Consider the following 22,673-nt stretch of genomic DNA (forward strand, 5'->3'; position numbering starts at 1 on the left):
CTCACGGCGGTAGAGATGTCAATGGGGCAGGTATGGGGCGGGTTTGGCTAAACCCAAGACCCTCCCCATGAAAAAACTTTGACCCACTACCCGTCCCACCCCGGTTAAATATTCTTCGGACCCACCCCACCTTGAATACGAAACGGGGTCGGGTAGACCCGTGAGACCCGTGAGACCCGAATTTTTTTAAAATAAAAAGTAATCTTTCATCTCACATGACTGGATTATGAAACAGACAAGCCTCTAAATACAACATTGTGAAAAATTAATTCATGCCTTTGACCACACTTAATAATAACAAACAAAGTATTTTCACGACATAAAGAATTACATAAAAAAAAGAGTTATTAGCTCTCCAAAAAAATCTTGACATCCCCAAAAATAAGTCATAACATAATTTAAAAGATCAATATAAAATTAGCGAGTAGAAAATATTCAGACATATTTTTCGAGATCATTTTCCTCTTCATCAAGAATGGTGGGACAAGTTGGTAAATTACTTGAAGAATTAACTAAAAAATTAAATAGAGAAAGTACATTGAAAAAATAAAACTGTAATTTCAAATTGTAAAAAATTTAATTTAAAAAGAGAAAGTACAACAAAAAAAAATAAAATGAAAGTACAATAACAAAATAAAATTGTGATTTATCTACCTTTCACCTCACCCATAACCATCTTCGCGAGCACATCAATGCCTCCAAAGTCGTTGGATTAGTCTACTAAGATGAGGACCAACTATTCTTCCACTATTACTAAAAGGAGATTCAAATGCAACAGTTGATATAGGAATAACTAAAACCGTTATGGTTGAGGTGAGCTACTAAAAAAATAAAAATTAATAAAACTAAAACCCTAGAGTATTTATATCCACATATATGGGCGAGTATGAGGCGGGTATTATAGGACCCATGACCCGCCCCATATCCGAACGGGTCTGAAAAATTGGACCCGAGACCCACCCCATGACCCATTTAGTATGCCCAAACCCACCCCATACACGCGGGTCCATTGCGGGTCTGGGTAAAACCCGGACCCATTGACATCCCTACTCACGGGTCATAGTTTATGAGACAGATATCTTATTTGGGACATCTATGAAATTTTTTTACTTTTTATGCTAAGAGTATTACTTTTTATTGTGAATATCGGTAGGGTTGACTCGTCTCACAGATAAAGATTCGTGAGACCAGTCTCACAAGAGACATATTCAGTATTTGATGTACACGTCACGTGTGTTTGTATTAATATTTTTTTAAGTTTAATAAATATTTTACAAAATAGGGTAATATTATAATTATCAAAAGTTATATTAAGGGCAGATTTTGTAAAGTATCAAAATTTACAAAACCAAATTTCCATATCATCCACTGGATAACCCTATTATCATGAACGGTGAACTAAAATAGAAGCCAAGCATAATAAAAACATTTTTGCAAAAAAATTATTTTCGACCTACGCACATTGAATTTTTCCTTATCAAAATTTAAATCTTGTTCCCCCAAAAATTACGGACCCATTTTATTTGTAATAAATGAAGGCTTAAGTATCCTTACTTATCTTGTCATTTCGTATTATTATTTATTAAATTGATGGGTTGTTTGGACATAGAAAAGTTGGCGATAGAAAAATTAACCATCAACATTGCAATTGAATCGATATTTAGTAATTAATGTAGAAACAAATTACGGAAAAAATTTAAACGTGGAATTAATTAAATGGATTCATACTAAATTAATTAAAGAATTAGTCCGGCCACTAATTGAATCGATATTTAGTAATTAATAAGCGTAAGATTTTAAATATACTGCTGCGTAGAGGTTTCAAACAGAAAATGACAGTAAATATTCAAGATTATTCATTCATTAAAAAAAAGTACATGTAAGTAGTTCAAATATTTTGTTAATAAATAATTAATACGACATTATATACATATATATATATATATATATATATATATATATATATATTATAAGCCAGTATTTGCATGGATAAAACTAAATATTTGCTGAACTGAGTTGGCTATATCTTCCGCTGCAACCCTTGTTTCCCCACCAATCTGCATGCATAAAGCGTCACTGATTAATAATTTGTAAATTGAAAATACATGTATGTTTGTTCTTATTTAGAAAAGTTGAGAAGTACCTTGACATTGAAAGAATAGAGTACAGTTTGCTCAATAGTTGTGATATTGGTATGAAGAATACTAAGCTGCAAATCTTCGAGTGCAGCTATCAATTTAATCAGCTGGCCAACTCTTCTTCTTGATAAAATCTTGATCAAAGCGTCAAACCCTAAAACTTTCACTTCAACATCTGCCAAGCATGACTTACTCTCACCTGTTTCCTCTTGTAATCCAGTGTCATATTCAAGAAGCTTCGTTTGTGGATCATTTGGAACACCCACAGGAGGAAACATCAATGGCGGTTGAGGAGTCTGGACACCGAGGGACGTCTCTCCAGGCCTCTGGCCATCGCCATAGAGTCGCCTTCTTTTCTGTGATTCAAGGCATTGGAGGAGTTGTTCTAGTTCCCTCACAAATTCAATGGCTCCACCAATTATCGAAGCTTGATCACCCTGATAGTTATAACACAATGTACTCGGATTAAAGTTTATACTGTTAGAAATGAAGGGGATTTCATTTTTGAGGAAACTAACACGAAGGTAATATTAAAGCTTATACGTGTGAAGTTTTTTTACCCTTTGGACGTAAGAACTAGGCATCAGAGATCTCAAAACGCGAAGGTGCTCGTTCATTTGCTTCCTTCGGTTCCGTTCAACCGCGATATGTGTCATCCTTTGGCTCTCAACTTCTTCACTTGTCTTCAAAGTTCTTGGCCTCTTTTTCTTGCTCTTACTACTACCACCTTCTACTAGTGGACTTTTTTCGAGATTTTCTCCAAGAAACCTCAGTTGCACTGAAGCATTATTTTCGATATCAACCCTAGTTTGATCATCACCTATTCTATCTTCACTCAACCCTTTGTAGCTTTCTTGATTTTCTCCAAAGTTTTGAGGAGCCATTAACGAGAGATGATGATCCTCCTGCAACTTGTCGTTCAGAACAGGGAACTTGAGGAAGTAAACAGGATCCATACCGCTTTCTTCCTCGCAGGTTTTGGCTTGATTTAAGGCCAACTTAGGCCCAAAATCAGCGAACTGCATCACATCTGCAAAACTCAACTTGTCGAATGAAGATGAACCACAAAAATTTGACGCTAGAGAAGGCTGTAGCGGCAGAGATTGCGTCGTATTTATCATGTAATCCACCATTTGATTCGTACTTTGATTAGTGGATCCTTCTCCAATTTGTTGCTTCATTAATTCTTGATCATGAGTTTGAGCTTCAAGAGAATAGTCCAGTCCAGGCAGATTTCCCTGCAAAACATTTACTTCAAAGTAAAACAACATGACATAATTACCTCAGAAAACAATCCGTTTAATCAACAGCGACAAAACAATTAAACAAATCAGTTAAACAGCCAAACAGGTATTCTAAAATCATACACACACAATCTTTACTTGATGGCAAACGTTAATTTTGTCAATATATACATTTTGTAAGGGCTAGCATAGCAAACAAGAAATATAAAGTCTTTATATATATAATACACGATATATATAGCGTACCGGGTAGCTTCCATCTTTCTCCATTATATACAACTCCACTGGCTTTTACCCAAGAAACCCTAGTGGGCTCAAATCATGAAAATAGACAGTCCTAGACAGAATTTTTTTACAGCTATGGTCCACCATCCTGAATCATGTAAAAAAAAATTGATCAAGAAACAAAACTAAAAATTTAAATCAAATAATTGGTACTTTGACATATCATGTAGTGACAAAAATAATTAATTACACAAGCACATATATGAAAGATAAATAAAGACAAAAATGAGTGAACCACACCTTAAACCTTCATAGAAACAGAAGGAAAAATCAGAGAAGTGAAAAATGAATAAAAGGGTCTTGTTTTTTTGCGTGGAAATAACTGATATTTTATGTACTATTGTCTGAAATATATGAAGAAGGGAAGCTTATAATATTATCTTAAAAAATGGAGTACTTGAGTTCTGACTTTATACATGTACAAATTCGCAAGATATATACATACATGTGAAGAGGCGAGGAGCCTTGGGATTAATTTCAACCTCACATAAAAAATCACCTCACCTTTTTCACCTCTTTTCATTAATGTGTATCACAGGTCACCACCTTCTTTTTCATGACTATTTAATTAATTAAACGCTCGAGATTGAACCGTATTCTTTCAAAGTTTGAATCTTGAAACGGGGAGATATATTGTATGCATCTTGGATTTTGCATCTGTACCCATATTAACCAAATTAAATTATATATATATATATGTGTGTGTATAGAGTCATGAGAGTTGTATATATGGATTTAGACAAATCTACCCGAGCTAACTTTTGAGGTTGACTTGTCCAACTCCCAATGTCGACATGATATCAAAACTCAACCCACCACCAAGAAAATTTTCAATGGGGTTGGAGAATATTTAGAGCTAAATCAATTACGTGATGTGGTGGCCATGAGCTCAATAAGTGTATTAGCTTTTTCCTACTCGACATAAGGAAATCCAGAGTACATGTCACTACCAACCATCAGTAAGTCCATATTGATACCAGTAACTTCATTAGCAATAGCAACATATATTCCTGCACAATACTTTTGCTATGTCATCAAAGATATATGTTTCTTTGTCAGCAAGGCTGACAAACGGATCGGAGACTTAGGCAGGAAGATGGCCATGGCCCATGGTAGATGACAGATATCGATCGAGTCCCGCCGCCGCTGTATTTAGCCAATCAGTGGCCTCTACTCGACCGATCGATACTAACATTTCCTAGGTACAATTTTGAAGGACCGATACTAACATTTCCTAGGTAAAATTTTGAAGGACCGATCATAATCAAAATATCCAAACAAATTATATAACACACTTTCAACTAAAATTCAAAAGTAGCAATTCTATGGAATCAATATTCCATATAAATCCCACTACATATTACTTGGATACAACAATATTCAATCTACTAAAAATCCCATATAAAAAATAACTTGATGCATAAACCTAAACAGATTTTTTATATGGGTGGGGTAATATTAAAATCATTACCTGACCCATACACATGTGGGTACAAAAATTGAATGCCCATAGCCGACCCACATCTATTTAAGATCATCCAAACTCGACCCAAATAGATTGGGTTCGGGTCAAATACCTTTTCTACCCATACCCATTGTCATTTATAATCGCAAACATGTTGGGAAAAATGTTGGTTATTGTTCCTTACAAGAATTTACAATCGTCGGCAACATGTTTCCTAAGATGCTTAAAAAAACTAATTAAAACTTCGTAGTAATACCATTATAAATATGGAAGACCTAGCTACGAGTCACAATAAGTTTGGAATGTTACTATATTTGGTGTACAAACTCTCAAGTTTAAATCGAATATCAAATTTTAAGCATTAGCTTCTTATAAATCTAAATTTAAGCTTTTATATAGTACAAATTTGAATTAACCGTGATAAATTTTTTAAAAAATGAAAATTAGAAAAAACTAGTGGGATATATTGAAAACTTATTGATGAAAAACTTCATATTTTACGATATTCAAATGTCATATTTTTTTTAAATGTCATATTTTTTAAAGTTTCTATATATAATGTTGACTGCTTTTGCTTCTAAAATTGAACGATAGATTCACAATTTTATATTTAATCTTAATATACTATTTATTGTACGTTTGTGCTAATGTGTTTGATATTTATATTTGGGCAAAAGCTTGTGTGAGACGGTTTCACTGGTCGTATTTTGTGAGACGAATCTCTTATTTGGGTCATTAATAAAAAATGATTACTTTTTTATGCTAAAAATATTACTTTTAATTGTGAATATCGGTAGGGTTGACCCATCTTACATATAAAGATACGTGAGACCGTCTCACAAGAGACCTACTCTTATACTTGTTGTTTATCGTATACTCTCCTACTTATGTGGGTAAATTCGTTAGAATATATTTTTAATTATACATATGTTTATGTCATGACCGAATCAAATTTAGCGTACTCTCCAAATAAGAATCACAAAAGGTCTCAAAAGGGTATTTTCGTGAATAAAAGAAATCAATTTTTTTATACATAAATATTATTAAACATATATATCGAACTATAATTCCAAGATTTGTAGCATTCAAGGATTTATTTTATATATATAACTATATATTTCTAATTCAGAACATCATATTATAATTTGTATAAGATTCTAAGAAGGCAAACAAATGGCTTCAGCAAGTAAACTACTTAACTATTCTTAGGTTTCTGTTCATAACACTTCTGAACATCGCTGGGTCATCATTATAAATTCTAAGGTGCTCTAAAAGTTATTTCTTTTCCAACTTTTCATATATTTTTCGATTCTTGGATTTTATTTTTTCTAATTTTGTGATGGAAATGGTGGAGTTTCGCAGGTTTGACAAAAACTTGTGTGAGACGATCTCACGAGTCGTATTTTGTGAGATGATTTCTTATTTGGGTCATCCATGAAAAAGTATTACTTTTTATGCTAAGAGTATTATTTTTTATTATGAATATCGGTAGGGTTGACCGGTCTCACATATAAATATTAGTGAGACCGTCTCACACGAGAACTACTCTTCGGGTTTTTACTTCTTTAGTTCTGTTGAAGAAATTCTTTCTTCATTGCAAAATATATATTCAAGGAAATTTCAGCATGTAATCCGGTTTTTAAATATCCCCTACAACACAATTGTCCATATATAATTATTGCGGAAATTATTGAATCGTCAACAACTATTATTGGGTTGGACAATTTTTTCTTGTTTAGAAACATAGCATATTTATAATCGTCGATTTGGACGATGAATCGAGGTATTTCAATTGATTTTTTGATGATAAAATCGTATTTAAAAAAATTATATATGGAATTTAGATGTTTTTAATTTTAGTTATTGATCCATCGCCTACCTCGTCTCTCGATCTTCTACCGTTGACCTCCTTCCATCAACCAATTTATTGGGATTCATAAATGTTTTAAATTTTAACGATAATTTGTTTTAAAATTATTTGCTAAACTTCAAATACAGGTTTACAACGTCACAAACTTCCCGAGAGGTTGATGTTGGACGAATTCTACGTTGGAGAGGTCGATCCATCGAGCCACGAAACGAGATCGAATTCAATGTGTAGTGCATCCTCAGGCCATGTTAGAGCTATCACGGACAAGCCACTGGAATCGGCTAATAATCGTCTTCTGTAATTTGTTGTGGCTTTTGCAATCATAATTCTTGGTACGGGGGTTCATGTCTTCACCCCATAAAAGGACATCTCCAACCCAACTCCAAAATGGAGTAGAATGGATTCTCCTCAATCCCATCTTCATTTGTGTACTCTATTTTAGAGGAAGGAATAATAATCCTCTAAAAACTAGAGGACCACTGTTCAAATGGAGGATGTGGTGAAGGTTTCAAATAATTACAGAATTGTCATTATGAAAATTGCAATATAATCCTTGTAGTTTTATCAAATTTTTTGGCCAATTTTTTTAATAATTTCGGATTTTTTTAATTATTTTTAATGTTAAATAATTTTTTGACCACTTGTTTTTAATTTCGAATTTTTTAAAAGTTTTTAATTTTAAATAATTTTTTTTGTCCATTTTATATTTTGAATTATATAATTCTGAAAAAATTATTTTAATTGTTTTATTTTTTTGCATGAATTAATTATAATTTACAATTTATAATAGTCACGAAATAGAATTTGATGAACAATGTAATGACAAAAAATATATATAACATAATTTACTACAAACATTTATTATAGATTTAACTTAACTTGATAAACATGCGATATTTGTAGACATAATAAAGTAGACAATAAAGAAACACATACAACAATAAAGATAAACATATCACCAAAAATAAAAAAAAAATACACACAAACAACAATAAAGATAAACACATTCTTAATTCATTGCAATCATGAGAGAACACTAGTATGGTGGAAGGTCGGACCCGAATGGTGAAGTTCCTCCGAAGAACTGTCCAAACGGTGTAGAAATTCCGTCGGAGCCATCCCTCGTCTCCATTCTTTTCTGCCAAATTTTTTGTTGTTCTTTGATCAAGTATGCACGGACTGATTCATCAACGCACATAGGGTTCATCCTTAGTATTTTGTTTTCTTCTTTAAAAGCCATTATCGCATTCCTTTGTTTCTCAACATCAATGAGTTGTTGTCGATGTACCTCAGCATTCTCCATAACAGCCACCATTTTCTCAGTACATTTGGCCATGGTGGAAATGTCCTTCAAGTGTTCTTCAGCAGCTTTTCTTTTGGCTTTGGCCTTTTTTATGCCAATTGGATGCTGAGAACTCCCTCCTGATAGGATTATCTTCATCCAGGTTTATAGCAAACCCAGATAGCCCTCCAGAATCGGGTGTTGGTGATTCTGTGTTGGGAGAATAGTCAGATTGGGATGAGTCGATATTCCCGCGGTTTGGTATGAAATTCGGTAAAATAGCGTTTGATGACCTAAACTTCTCTTGGTCCTTAAGCAAAGACCATACATGATCCAACCGCCAAGTCGACCCAACTGATTGCTTAAATAAAACTTTTGCTTGATCCAACTATAATAAGGTATGAATTGTATCTTAGTCACATAAAGTAACAAAATATAGTTTCACAGAAATATGATTAAAAAAAAATTAATTACTCACAGTGTCTTTCTCAGAAGCACCACTTGGACGGCTAAGTTCCACCTGGCTAACACATGAACTAAAGTTTTGGACAATCTTGTTTATGTTGAACCAGCGACATTGGAGGGCCTTAGTAGTTCGAGGCTCTGTTGAGTTACCAGCGAGTTGTTCGTTGTATGTAGCTGCCACTCGTGACCATAACCTATCGCGTGATTGGTTTATACCAATTATTGGATTTTGGGAGACATCAAGATAAGCCATCACGAGTAGTTTGTCCTCCTCGATTGAGAAGACAGCACCACGTTTAGATGAAGTCATTTGATTGTAAATAATTATTCAATTTGTAAGAGTGGTCTCAATGCTTCGTATGATGCTTCAATTTATAGCCAAAACATTTTGATAAGAAATCTGGATCAATGGTCTCAATTAAAATTAAATCTGATCGAACGGTAGAAATTTAATTAATTTAGTTTGATTTGTTTGGGGATACGAAATTTGATCTAAAGGTGTGTATTGAAAAAACTTTATTTTAAATGTACAATGCATCTCTGACATAAAAACTTTATTTTAAATGTACAATGCATCTCTGACATTAAACGTGATAGATCACTGCAACTAGACAACCCATCACATGGCTTTTATTTGAAATGCACAACTCGTGACAGCTAGTACTATAGACAAAAGTGGGCTATTGAGTTGTCTCTGATTGTGCCTAGACACCACGTGACAGCTGACTGCAACTAGACAACTCCTCGGTTGGATTTTAGTGGAAATGCATAGCCCGTGACAACATGCATTATATAAATTAGACATCCCCCCTTGTCAGTTGCCTTTATTGAAATACACAACCCGTGACAAAAAAAATGAGTTGGCTTTTATTCCATATAATATTAAAAATAAATTAAAATATCTAACATAACTAAACTAATAAGTGTCACCACTTATTTAAAGACCAGTGACTTCTTGATAATTTACTCAACTTGCTCAAAAATGAATTTTCATGAAGGAGGTCCTTCAAGTTTTTCTTTCTATGCGTCCTTGTCGTCAGATCAGCCTAGTGCCAACATACAGAATGAGTTGAATCGCATTGACGAACAACAAACGGTTTTAAGCCAACTCATAAATAGTGCTACCGTTGTCTCCAATTACTTCCAAGAAATTGATAATTTGCGCCGCCAAGGCTCGATCACTGGAAATGTTGTGATTAATCGAGACAGATTAGCTGCCGAACAACGCTTGTACAATGACTATTTTTCTGAGTCTCCAATGTACAATGAATCAACGTTCTAGAGACGTTTTCGAATGTCTCGTCGGCTATTCTTGCGAACTATGGAATCCGTTCAACAACATGACAATTACTTCGTACAGAAAGTAGATGCGTTGGGGAGGCCCGGGTTGTCCCCATACCAGAAGATAACAGCTGCAATGCGTATCTTAGCATACGGTATGGCGGCAGATTCAACGGATGAGTATATTAAAATCGGGGAGTCTACTGCGATTGAAAGTTTAAAAAGATTTTGTCGGGTTGTGGTGGAGGTTTTTGGTGACTGGTATCTTCGGTCTCCAAATGCTGAGGACATTGAAAGGATTCTCCTTATTGAAAAACAACGTGGATTCCCGGGGATGCTAGGAAGCCTAGATTGTATGCATTGGAAGTGGAAAAACTGTCCAACAGGTTGGGCTGGACAATATGCTGGTCGTAGCGGAAAACCAACCATCATTTTGGAGGCCGTAACAGATTACTAGTTGTGGATATGGTATGCATACTTTGGTTTGCCAGGTTCAAACAATGACATTAATGTGTTATCAAAATCTCATCTCTTTGTTAATTTGGCCAATGATGTAGCTCCCCCTGCTAACTATGTCATACAAGGAAAAGAATACACCATGGGATACTACCTAGCAGATGGTATATATCCAAAGTGGGCTACTCTAGTGCAAACAATCCACAATCCACAAGGTTCAAAGAAGAAATATTTTGCAGCACGACAATAAAGTTGTAGAAAAGATGTTGAACGAGCATTTGGAGTATTCTAATCAAAGTGGGCGATAATCACTGGACCTGCACGAGTTTGGAGCAAACAAGTGCTGCATGATATCATGACAACATGCATTATAATGCATAATATGATTATTGAAGACGAAAGGGAATTGAATGTGCCAGTCACAGATTATCGCGAGGCACCCATCCCAGATGTTGAAATGGCACGTGATGAGCATGTCCGATTTCAAGAGTTTCTTGCACGCCATCGTAAAATAAAAGATAAATCGGCTCACTATGCACTCCGAGATGCTCTTATTGACCATTTGTGGGAGGAGTACAGTAATTCAGAATATTAGTATTTTTAAAGGTCAATTTGTGTGTTGTTCTTTAAATCATGTGTCGTTTATGTTTGTCTTGATTTATATTTTATGTCTGTTTGATGAATGTTGTCTTTTGTTTGCAATTTGATGACAAAATAAATGTATTGTTTTAAATAAATGAGTCGAATACACATGTAGTTGTGTTATGTTTAGCGAATTAATTAAGTTTAGTTAAATAATACATTATGAAATTAATTAATTATTTATATGTGTGTGTATTTGAAAATGAAATAAATTAGAGAAATTAAATATTTCGTAATATTTAAAATATATGAGTTGAAAATGAAATAAATTAAAAAAAATAGAGTATTTCTTAATATTTAAAGGAAATGAGTTGAAAATGAAATAAATTAAAGAAATAGAGTATTTGGTAATACTTAGAGGATATGGGTTGGAGAAGGTTTTTGAAAATAGAGACCATGAATCTCTATTTTCAAAAATAAAGGATGAAAAATAGTGGATATGAGTTGGAGATGGCCTAAAGCCAGAGTTGTTGATAAAGTCGAAGAAACTGGGCTTGAACATCAATAATCATACACATATAATAAGATTATTTCGTGTACCTAATCTAATTAACTGTAATCTTTTATCTATTTTTTTTTGTTAAAATAGATCTCTCATTCAATTATCTCACGGATCTATATCATGAAATGAGTTGACTCGATGCAGCAAAGAGTAAAAAAAATTAAATTAAATTAATTAAAAATCATATACATCAAACCAAACACTACAGCAAATGCAAGAACAGTGAACAAGAATTATTGTACCCGTAAAGCTTGAAAAAAATGAAGGATACATAGCCTAGGAATACACCAATCCGCTGTTTATACGCAGAAATTCAAGTGTTATTTATTGATCACGCGTCTGATCTAGCTGTGAGACACTGAAAGAAGCTAAAGAAAGTAAATGGCCGCGCAGTTCAAATGACATCGATCGTTTGGTTTAAGTATTTATCAGATCTAGAAAACAATACATTAGGTAACATGTGATCATTTAATTTCACTGAAAACGATCAACTTTTGAAAACGAAATAATTGTAATCAACTTGTGGGTAGGAGCAGAATATCAGTATATATCCAAAGCTAATTAATTGCGGAAATCAAGCATCATGCTAAAAGCAATTATAATTCTTCCAATTTAGCGAGTCTGAAAACAGGTGACGGTTGGAAAATATTAAATATTTTGCCCGATTACATTGCAACATGCATTTACTGCAATAAAGTTGGGCAGGTGAGTAACAGAGGACCTACCATGTGGTTTGAATTTGATGCATGCAATTTTCAATATAAATAGTGCCTTGAATGGAATGATCGAGAATTGTGTGGAGGTTAGGTTTCGTTTAACAACTAATGATGAGTGGATTTTATCGTGCATTTGTGGGTTTTTGTTTGCTGGTTTTGGTTTCTGATTGTGCTGTTTTTGGGGATGTCAATGGAGGTTATGATGATGAAAAGTTGCTACCTAGGTCCTTTTCTGCCCAGGCCTTTCTTGAAGCCACCATTGTTGCGCAAACCTCTTCCTATAAGGCTTGGGGCTGGTATAGGTGGCGGAGGTGGGTTGGGTGGTGGCGGAGGTGGATTGGGTGGTGGGGGAGGTTTGGGTGGTGGTGGTGGTGGTTTGGGTGGTGGGGGAGGTTTGGGTGGTGGCAGTGGTGGTGGTTTGGGTGGTGGTGCTGGACTAGGACATGGCGGAGGTCTAGGTGGTGGTATTGGTCACGGAGGGGGGCTAGGTGGAGGTGCTGGTCTTGGAGGTGGAGCTGGTGGTGGACTTGGACATGGTGGCGGTCTAGGTGGTGGAATTGGTCATGGCGGGGGGATCGGTGGAGGTGGAGGTTTAGGAGGTGGAGGTGCTGGTGGGATTGGCCATGGTGGCGGACTAGGTGGAGGTGCTGGTGGTGGACTAGGTGGTGGTGGAGGTTTCGGTGTTGGGATTGGTAAAGGTGGTGGATTAGGTGGTGGGATTGGTCACGGCGGTGGACTTGGTGGTGGCGCAGGAGGTGGACTAGGTGGTGGTACAGGCCAAGGTGGCGGACTAGGTGGAGGTGCTGGTGGTGGAATTGGGAAAGGTGGTGGTGGAGGTTTAGGTGGTGGGATTGGTCACGGTGGAGGACTCGGTGGTGGTGCAGGAGGTGGACCTAGGCGGTGGTATAGGTCATGGTGGTGGATTGGGTGGAGGTGGAGGTCTCGGTGGTGGTGCTGGTGGCGGACTAGGAGGTGGATCCGGTGGCGGTTTGGGTGGAGGGGGTGGTTTAGGTGGTGGTGGTGGAGGTGGACTTGGTGGTGGAGGTGGATTCGGAGGTGGTGCTGGTGGAGGTGGAGGTCTAGGAGGCGGTGGTGGTTTCGGTGGTGAAGGCGGCGGAGGTTTCGGTGGCGGTGGAGGCTTTGGTGGTGGAGGAGGAGTAGGAGGTGGAGGTGGCTTTGGCGGTGGTATCCATTAATCCGTCTATTCTTGTGTTAAAGAAATTGGTCTTGTAATTTAAACATGCAATATTATAATGTGTGATCGTAATTAAACAGTATTTATTTTCTTTAATAACACGAAACATAAAAAATAAGCCGAAAGGACAGATATTTCTTCTAAGTACTTTAAATATATCGATCTTGTATAACTAAGAATATTAATTAATTAGAATCCAAGATATAATAATACTTACACATATATACGAGTATCAATAGTTTGGCAAATAATGAGATGATCTTGTAGCATCAATGGTGTATTAATAATGGGTGTTAAATATATGTAAGGTTCATTGTTTTTTCATGAATCTCACGTATATTATTTAATATAATATTTACTTTTAGATACATCATTGTAACAGTACGAGTCATTTGAAATTAAATGAATGACTTGATTCTTTAATTCATCGTACCACCATTTGTTTACTTGCCATACATACTTCATCCAAATCACAAGAAAGAGTTGAGGAGAAACCATTTTCCGTTTCTATAGGGGCCTAAACTCAATGCCTTCGACCATAAGTCCAAACTTTCCACTGGGGATTATTAATCTCAATCAACCACACCTCTACTTCACCATCATAATCCTCATTCTTATTGTAAAACTTTCCCATTTCAATCTCCATCCATCCATCATCTCTCATTTTTGCCATTTTTCCTGTTTCTCGACATTCTTTGTGCTCGCTCCTCGTATTTTCATCGTCGATGAATCTCACTACCGTGCTCGATGATTTAAGGCCATCCATCTTCTCAAGCCAAAACACTAAATATGCGGCATAATGGGCATTCTTTGACAGAAGTCTAGCTTTTATTCTTCCTTGGATATGGATCCAACCCACAGATCGTAGCCTCGCGACTTCTGCAAATCTAAAGTTTTTATACATAAAAAAAAGAAGAAGAAGAAGATATTACGTATTATGTTATGCAAACAAAATAAATGCATTTGTGTATTATTATTATTTATATATGGATTCGAACCTGGAGTTGGTGTGTGGAATGAAATCCCAGCAACCTTTCCATGAAATTTGAAGTTGTCTTGCTCCAACCATAAAACATTTCTTCCCATCTCTCTTGTGAAGGGAAAAGCTCTGATTACATTTCAAAAAATTTATAATCACATAAAAATTTAGCAGTAATATATATATATATAAGAACAATTAATTTTATTTTGCTGTAATTATTATAAATTAATCAGAGAAGGCTGATATATAGCAATAAAATATTGACGTATGCTCGATATAATTGGGAATATTTCATCCCTACCTCATGGAGTACTGCCCCATGCGAAGATTAAAGGCTCAAATTTAACCACATATATGCGGGGTCCACCAATTCATATGCGGGGTCCATCAAATTTTTTAAAATCAAAGGTCCAGATCTTGTGAGGCACTGCCCCATAGATAGCATGGACAGAACCATATAATTGTGTCTTGTGTCTTTCGTGTAAATTAATAAATGGATCATTTATAATATAACGTAAGAATGTCAATTTATCAATTATTGAGTCCTTTTTTCGATAAAGTGGTACTGCGTGCATGGGCCATGGCTTTTACAATAATTAAGTGCAACAATTTTTATCAAATAATTTCGTGTAATTGTACTTTTTGTCAATGAATTACGTTATGTGCAAGAATAGGCGAGAGTCGTCAAGGATCTCTATACTTAACAGCAAAACAAAAACAAAACATCACCTCCGTTCCGGGATTGTACAGTAGATGAACAACTACTTTAACTTGTGTATATTAATAAATATATAAAATGTAAAATTCCATTCATAAGCATGCAGAAGAATGTGAATTAAAATTAAACGATAAATAAAAGAAATCTATCAACAAACAAATATAAACACTACGTACAAATATATCATATGTAAAGAAATTAAATAACACTGGTGATTGGAGTATTAGCTTACCATTTTTCCTCCATCAACAAGAATAGGAGAGTGACAGAGATGAAAATACAACTCTTTCTTGGTGGCGTATTTGAGAGGAGAAATCGATTCAGAGACTATCTCTTGATATTCAGATGGCAAAAATCTCTCCCAAACAGCGTCCGACTCGACTGCCGATCCGAATTCTTTCGATACAATTGATGATCTTGAAGCATCCAAAGGGGATGTAAATGATAGGATCTCAGAAATGCATCCCTCAGGCAACCTTGCAAAAGGGTCCATTCTAATATAAATTTCTCCTTATGTAATTGTTTCCAACTAATGAATCAAGATTGATTTGAAGAGGCTATGGAGTTTGTTTACACTTGTAGTTCGCAAGATAATTAAGTAACGTGTTTATATATACTTGAAAAAATGTCAATAGATGTTGAACCAAAAGGACTTTTGGCCTAAATTATAATATTGTGTTTTTTTACCAAACATGATAGACTTCACCCATCTCCCTTCGTCTGACAATCTTGTTTAATACACTTTTCTATTATATTGTTTTATTTTATTGGACGTTCGATCTTATTGTATTTAATTATTTATCAATGGATTTGCGACTAGAGGTTTCGTGGGTTTGGTTCTGATCACTAATTGCTGTATGTGTTTTTGTTTAATTTGATTTGGTGTGATCTTATTTATTGTAGTTAGTCAAATATGGATTCTATGCTCCATGCATGGCTTTCAATATTGGACGAACATGTCCCAAGGGGTCAATGGAAGAACTAGGATTTGAAATCTACCTGAACTAAAGTCATGACCGACTATTCTTCTCCCGCCAGGAACCGTCGAGAAATAAGGGGGATTGGGTTTGGTTTTGGCATGTTTGGGCTCACATATGTTTTCATATTGACTTATTGTATTAGTTTTGGGCCACCGTGCTAATCTCAAAGTTGCCCAAAATAATACATAAAAATTTAAAAAACAAATGGGCCACCGAGGTTACAGCCCGGGTGTGCCAACACGTAGCTCCGCCCATGTGAAGGTGACCGAGTTAATGAATTATTTATCGATAATTAAAAGTTTGATTTCTTCTGTCTATCCGACTTTATTTAGAGTGATATTGTCGTGCAGTTTGTATAGCATGATTTATCTGACTAACATGGTTTTAAATTATTATGTTAATTTTAGAGTTTATCCAGTGGATACTGAAAAGTAGCGGATGCTCGTTCAAATTCACATACTACGAATTTTGATGCAGCCAAGATTTTCGACGACGAGTACTCGAATTTTTTTACAGAGAAGGGATTTGTTTCTTCTCTTTGATCTGTTGCTGCATGTGAGGAACTTTTTTTTAACCCGCTTTAAAAAAATAATTAACGGCTCATTAACGACTCGCCGTTAAAACGAGTGGTCCACGAAATCATTGTACACCGATGCCACATGATATAAACTCCTTTTCAGACGCTCAACGGTTGACGTGACTGACATCACCGTCTATGTCCTTCAATGGCGCACGTTAGTCTCACATTACGATAAATACTATTGTGGAAAAGCTGAACACACAGCCCCCCTCCTTACCCTACACGCCTCCCGTAAAGAAAAATATCAATTGAAGAGTACTGATAGCTGTCTGAAGTGAACGACGCTTTGGCTTATATTTACTGATTTTTCCTGTGTCGAGGGTTTTATATCGGAGCTGAAATATGCCAAGGACTTGTTTCTTTGGAATGGAAATTTGGAGGAATTTGTTGTCGGTGGATTTCAATTCCGGAGGTTGTGGATGCAGATTTTTCTCTGGAGTGAACTGAAATCTGGCCGTTTGGATTACTGGATTGTGCCATTTGTAGATCTGGACAGTCCTTGTTGGTGATGGTGCACTTCGTGAAATTGCGGTCCTTTTCCTGTGTGTTTTATGTGACTTCTTTGAATTTTCGTGCTTTCATTTGTCAAGAAATTTTCTGTTTAATTTGGTTTTCAACCTTTTCATGGCAATGTAGGAAGAGTCGAGTTGATTGTATGAAAATTTGATAAATTTGTCGATATCGATGTCTGCTGATTGCTTGAATTGTAACTGTTTACTTCAGTTTCTAAGAGTTGATTTAAGAATTCTTATTATTTTCCTTATTTATTGAACCTCTTTTATGTTAGTTTAAGTAACTTGACCTTTAGTTTTTCAGTAAGTGCATTTTTTTATTGTATTGGACTCCATGAGAGAATATTGAGCAAGGAAATTGGAGTTCTCGATCAGATTTATAGCTTCATTCGATTGATGAAGGTGTTTTTGGGAAAAGGTCCATGAAATAGCAGTGACTCTGTTTTTCTAACTTTTGTTGGAGCGTGCCATAGGAGGAGTTCAACTTGTAGATTGTTATTTCGAAATGGTTCACGACTAGAATACATCATGATTTGCTTTGTGCCTAAAGAACTTGTCATGTCATGTTAGCAAATCCAAATGCAAACATCTCCACATTATTGCTAGTATAATTTTGGAGAATAATAGGCCCCTCTTGGATTTGACCTTCCTTGTGTATAAATAAAAAGCATGGTGAGTGAAACCTATTTTGTCTATTGAATCTATGGAAGCTCAAAGAGGGTAAATATGATACTGAAATTTCGTGATAGATTTGAAAAAGGCGGGTTTGATTACATCTATTTGGTACCCCAGACTGAATCAAGAAACATAAAGGATGCTAGATAAATATTGTATATGTATCCGCATGGGGTCAGTTAAATGTAGCCGAGTAAAGTTGGGATGATAAATAAGTTGGCTCGGTACTAGTTTTTATACTGTGAGTGGCCTTTAGTTAATTGTCAGCTGCTGTTAGATTTTTCCTCCATTTTAGCAGTTGTTCAGCAACCATGTTTCAGCACTTTCTGTATGTAATCTGTATTACAGGGTTGCTACCAGAGGGCTGTTGGTCTGTCCTTAAATGTTTTCTTCTCTTTTGCTGTTTGATATCCATCACCAATGCAAATTTAGGAGATAATATATTAGAAAGAGAAGATTTGTATTCAGCCACAGTTCTTGTGGAAGCACGAGCTATGCCTGAGTTTCCACTATCTGCCAATAGACCTCTATCCTGGGAACCTCATCGAAAACATCCCAATCCTTATGTTGCACCTGCTCAGTCGCCTGGCTATGATCATTTTGTGATTTCTGCTCCCCATTCTAGTTCTCGTCTGTCCAAACCATCAATGGAAAAGAGTGGATCAGTGCCTGCCAGCACTAGCCTTCCAGCTCCTCACCTGTTAGAGGTTGCGCCAACTCAAGCTGAACCTAATACTATGCCCACCGGCTTATCTCAGCCTCCACTTTCTCCAAGCATCTCTAGTAAGATTGATGTTCTTTTTCTCCATTTTATTGCAGAAAGATTTGTATTGAATTTATTCTTTGTCAGGCCACCACCGACTATTTTCTTTTCTTTGGGCGACCAAGAAGGATTATGCTGAATACTTAGCAATACTCTTTGATCAACATCACTTATCCTCACTTTTTAATTTAATATTTCATTGTGCGCCTTTTTTTTCCCTTTTGGCAGATTGTTGTGGACCAGACACAGTACTAAAACGGGAGAGCCGGGGGTGCCACTGTGTTTATCCATTAAAGCTTGATATTCTATTGTTGAATGTCTCTTCTAACCCCAATTGGAATCTTGTTCTAGATCAGTTTGCTTCTCAACTTGGTTTGTTGGTTTCACAGATTGACCTTATCAACTTTTATATGGTCAGCGTATCTGGCCTTAATATATCGATGGATATCACTCCACACACTGGTATCAGTTTTTCTGTTAGTGAAGTTACTAAAATAAACTCCTCACTGTTGATGCACAAGGTCCATTTAGATCCTGCTTTAGTGGGCGATTATCGGCTTCTTAATATGACATGGTTCAAACCCGCGGTTTCTTTTCAAGGTACACTTCATGTTTCTTGTTATTGTGCTAATATTAAATATCAACCCCTGCTTGTTCATGGTAAATTTTAAATTTTTGACTGTTTATGGTTTTCTGTTGATTGGATTGGTGCATGCAAATGGCATAAGAAAAAAATTGATTGACTATTCGAGTTGAGAATATTGATGTTTCTTTACATCTAGTGTCATATGTGGCAATATACCGCCAAATGGTAGCAAACTTCCGTGCTTAGTGTTATTCGAACTTTGCTGATGGCTCGACCAGGAATAAAGCATTTGGTAGACTGTTTATAACATTAACTCTAATTTCAGTATATTTACTGTGTTTTTTAGGTCCGTTCGTTTACTGTACGTCTATACCTGTATTTTAAATCAAATAAATTTCCCCATGACCACCTCGAAAAGAAAATTAAAGTGAAGTAACCATTTTGTTTTCAATACAGCTCCGCTATCTGCTGCATCTCCAGTCGTAGCACCACCTAACCGTCCATCAGCTCCTGCAGCCGTCAATACAAACAGAGATAAACCGCCAAGCTTAGTTCTTGTCATCGGAATTGGAGCTCTAATCCTGATTATTGCTGTCATCTCTATGGTTATAGTTTGCTTGTGCATATCTCAGAAAGAGAAGAATGTGGAACCTCCTAAAGAAACAGGTTTGTGAAGTATCGTGTTTTCTGTATTACTGCTTTGAAATTCATACGTGGTTGATCATTTCTAGATTAGTTTTCTATCATATCTGTTGTGTTTTCTTCCTGATGGTGGGGTTAATTTGACATGCGTCTCAGACCTAAATACCCAATATTTCCTTGGTTTTTGAACTTTTTTAAAATAATTTTGGAAGCAAGAAATTTTTTTTCTTTTTCTTCCTGTTTTGCTCTGGCTTTTCTCCTTATTCTTTTATTCAGTTATAAATTTGCATAGCACTATGAAGGACTTTGTTCCTTTGTTTTCATCATTTAACCTGCCCTTAAATTATCAAAAGGACTCGTGGTCATCATGGTCTATTGCCTTTTAATATTGGGCTTCACTTTTTTTTTCTGGGATCTCATCTGCTATTTTTATGGTGTGATAGTAAAACAAAGGACTCTGGAAACAATTCTGGCTGGGGTATCTCTTCGCCATCCAACAAGTGCTCGGATTCTCGCATATGATGAACTAAAAGAGGCCACCAATAACTTTGCTTCTGCTAGTATCCTTGGGGAGGGTGGCTTTGGAAGGGTTTTCAAGGGTGTCTTAAGTGATGGCACACCTGTAGCCATAAAGAAGCTTAGTAGTGGCGGACAACAAGGGGATAAAGAGTTCTTAGTTGAGGTCGAGATGCTTAGTAGACTGCATCACCGTAACTTGGTAAAACTTGTTGGTTACTACAGTAATCGAGACTCCTCTCAAAACCTACTTTGTTACGAGCTAGTTTCAAATGGAAGTCTTGAGGCATGGCTCCATGGTAATTTTTTTCATGATGATACATTATTCAAATTTTCACGGTGATGCTTTTCAGCTGAAACTTTATGTTACAGGACCCTTGGGATTAAATTGCCCACTTGATTGGGATACTAGAATGAAAATTGCTCTTGATGCTGCTAGAGGGCTTGCATACTTGCACGAGGACTCTCAACCTTGCGTAATTCATAGAGATTTCAAGGCATCAAATATATTACTTGAGAACAACTTCCATGCTAAAGTTTCTGATTTTGGCCTTGCAAAACAGGCTCCTGAGGGTCGGGCTAACTACCTTTCCACCCGTGTTATGGGAACTTTTGGGTTAGTCTTTTTCGTAACCATGTCTCCACCTCCTTTGACTTGTCCAAAGTCCAAGGTTTTATTTATTTAATTCAACACTTTTGACAATTCCAAATCTTTTACAGTTATGTCGCGCCTGAGTATGCCATGACTGGTCACCTTTTGGTAAAGAGTGATGTTTACAGTTACGGAGTGGTTCTTCTTGAACTGCTGACTGGGAGAAAGCCTGTAGATATGTCGCAACCCACTGGCCAAGAGAACCTTGTGACATGGGTTAGTTGTATTATAAGATCTACCCTCGTTATTTATGATTTCGTCATGTGAAGTCAGTTCTTGCTGTATGTAGGTTATGTTCATAAAGTTAAATTTATAATTGTCTGTAAACGCATTGATTTGGTTTTTTAAAAAAAGCTTGATCAACTCCAGTTTAGCAATTCATGCTGTATTGTTTACAGACGAGGCCAATACTGAGAGATAAGGATCGACTGGAAGAACTTGCTGATCCAAAACTTGATAGTAAGTACCCAAAGGAGGATTTTATTCGGGTTTGCACCATTGCAGCTGCTTGTGTAGCCCCTGAGGCTAACCAACGGCCAACAATGGGTGAAGTGGTACAATCCCTCAAAATGGTGCAACGAATTACTGAACATCAGCATTCTGCCATAGCAAATTCCAATAACGTACCCAATCTTAGGCAGTCATCTACGACCTTCGAATCTGATGGGGCGTCATCAATGTTTTCGTCTGGTCATTACTCAGGTTTGAGTGTCTTGGATAACGAAAATATATCTAGAACTGCTGTGTTTTCTGAAGATCTTCAGGAGGGTCGATGAGTATTTTTTATTGGATGGCGCATCGAGGCATTTTAACTATTGAGCGAAACAGTCCAAGTGATGATTGTATTGAAATGGATTGCGCAGTTTCCTTCAGGATTCAAGAAAGGATGACTGCAAACTGTTTTGGTAAGGTCAGTTATTGGTTTGGTCTTTATTCATGTTGTGTTGAAGGATTGTTCAGTTTTTTTCCCCCGAGTTTTAGGCATGTATTTAGATTTTACTTTGTAAATACTTTTGGTTATCAAACATTTTGATCTGGGGGATCCCGTTATTTTATGCAGTCAATTATAGTATTATGTTTTGATTTATTTAATTATAAATAAAGGAATTTCACATATTTATGGAAATTAAATTAAATTATACTTGGAATTCAAGTGACATTCGTCCATATACGTGAAATCTTCTTATTTTGACGCATAAATCCAATTGTATACAATGCGAGTGCTAACTGCTAACTAAGGTGGAATTAAATTGACGTGCGATTATGTGAGACACGCTCACAAAATTAAAATCAACTTTTCATTATATATTTCTAAATTTAAAATGCAAGAATAATTCTTTGGGATCTCTCGGTATTTGTCACGAACATCTTTACGCGACTTTTATTTCAAATACATGAAGGCTTGGTTGTATGATTTGTTGGAATTAAATATTTTTAAAACACTTAATAATGTAGTTAAATATAACAAATTTCTTTTGTGTGAAATATATAAAAGAATATCGATTAGTTATTTTGTAAAAAATTTG

The 22,673-nt window shown here is 36.0% G+C and overlaps 3 protein-coding genes and 2 pseudogenes across 6 annotated transcripts; 3 read left to right on the forward strand and 2 right to left on the reverse strand.

Annotated features, from left to right (window-relative positions):
- Positions 1 to 1,912: 1,912 nt before the first annotated feature.
- On the reverse strand, positions 1,913 to 4,061 carry LOC142541384 (transcription factor FAMA). Its single transcript, XM_075647921.1, has 5 exons — positions 3,908 to 4,061; positions 3,629 to 3,755; positions 2,699 to 3,376; positions 2,144 to 2,575; positions 1,913 to 2,057 (listed from the first exon to the last, which is right to left on the reverse strand). Exons 2-5 carry the CDS (start codon positions 3,650 to 3,652, stop codon positions 1,968 to 1,970), a joined length of 1,224 nt encoding a protein of 407 aa, XP_075504036.1. The 5' UTR covers positions 3,653 to 3,755; positions 3,908 to 4,061; the 3' UTR covers positions 1,913 to 1,967.
- A 5,841-nt stretch (positions 4,062 to 9,902) lies between these two features.
- LOC142541385 (uncharacterized) lies at positions 9,903 to 11,280 on the forward strand (annotated as a pseudogene).
- A 938-nt stretch (positions 11,281 to 12,218) lies between these two features.
- LOC142542207 (uncharacterized) lies at positions 12,219 to 13,623 on the forward strand. 4 transcript variants are annotated; one of them, XM_075648709.1, is made up of 2 exons: positions 12,219 to 13,182; positions 13,213 to 13,623. In XM_075648709.1, the coding sequence occupies exons 1-2, from the start codon at positions 12,531 to 12,533 to the stop codon at positions 13,452 to 13,454; spliced, it is 894 nt and encodes a 297-aa protein (XP_075504824.1). In that variant the 5' UTR covers positions 12,219 to 12,530; the 3' UTR covers positions 13,455 to 13,623. The 4 variants fall into 4 exon arrangements, with proteins under 4 accessions (XP_075504824.1, XP_075504825.1, XP_075504823.1 ...); XM_075648710.1 differs by having other exon boundaries at positions 12,219 to 13,110; positions 13,141 to 13,623; XM_075648708.1 differs by having other exon boundaries at positions 12,221 to 13,477; positions 13,511 to 13,623.
- A 308-nt stretch (positions 13,624 to 13,931) lies between these two features.
- Positions 13,932 to 15,811, reverse strand: LOC142542208 (F-box protein At2g02240-like; annotated as a pseudogene).
- A 1,396-nt stretch (positions 15,812 to 17,207) lies between these two features.
- LOC142542209 (uncharacterized) lies at positions 17,208 to 22,234 on the forward strand. The gene is made up of 8 exons (XM_075648712.1): positions 17,208 to 17,343; positions 18,337 to 18,771; positions 18,980 to 19,351; positions 19,794 to 20,003; positions 20,423 to 20,794; positions 20,868 to 21,111; positions 21,216 to 21,363; positions 21,546 to 22,234. Exons 1-8 carry the CDS (start codon positions 17,310 to 17,312, stop codon positions 21,921 to 21,923), a joined length of 2,193 nt encoding a protein of 730 aa, XP_075504827.1. The 5' UTR covers positions 17,208 to 17,309; the 3' UTR covers positions 21,924 to 22,234.
- Positions 22,235 to 22,673: the final 439 nt, after the last annotated feature.

Source organism: Primulina tabacum, chromosome 4, assembly GCF_025594145.1.
Source record: "Primulina tabacum isolate GXHZ01 chromosome 4, ASM2559414v2, whole genome shotgun sequence".
Classification (NCBI taxonomy): Eukaryota; Viridiplantae; Streptophyta; class Magnoliopsida; order Lamiales; family Gesneriaceae; genus Primulina; species Primulina tabacum.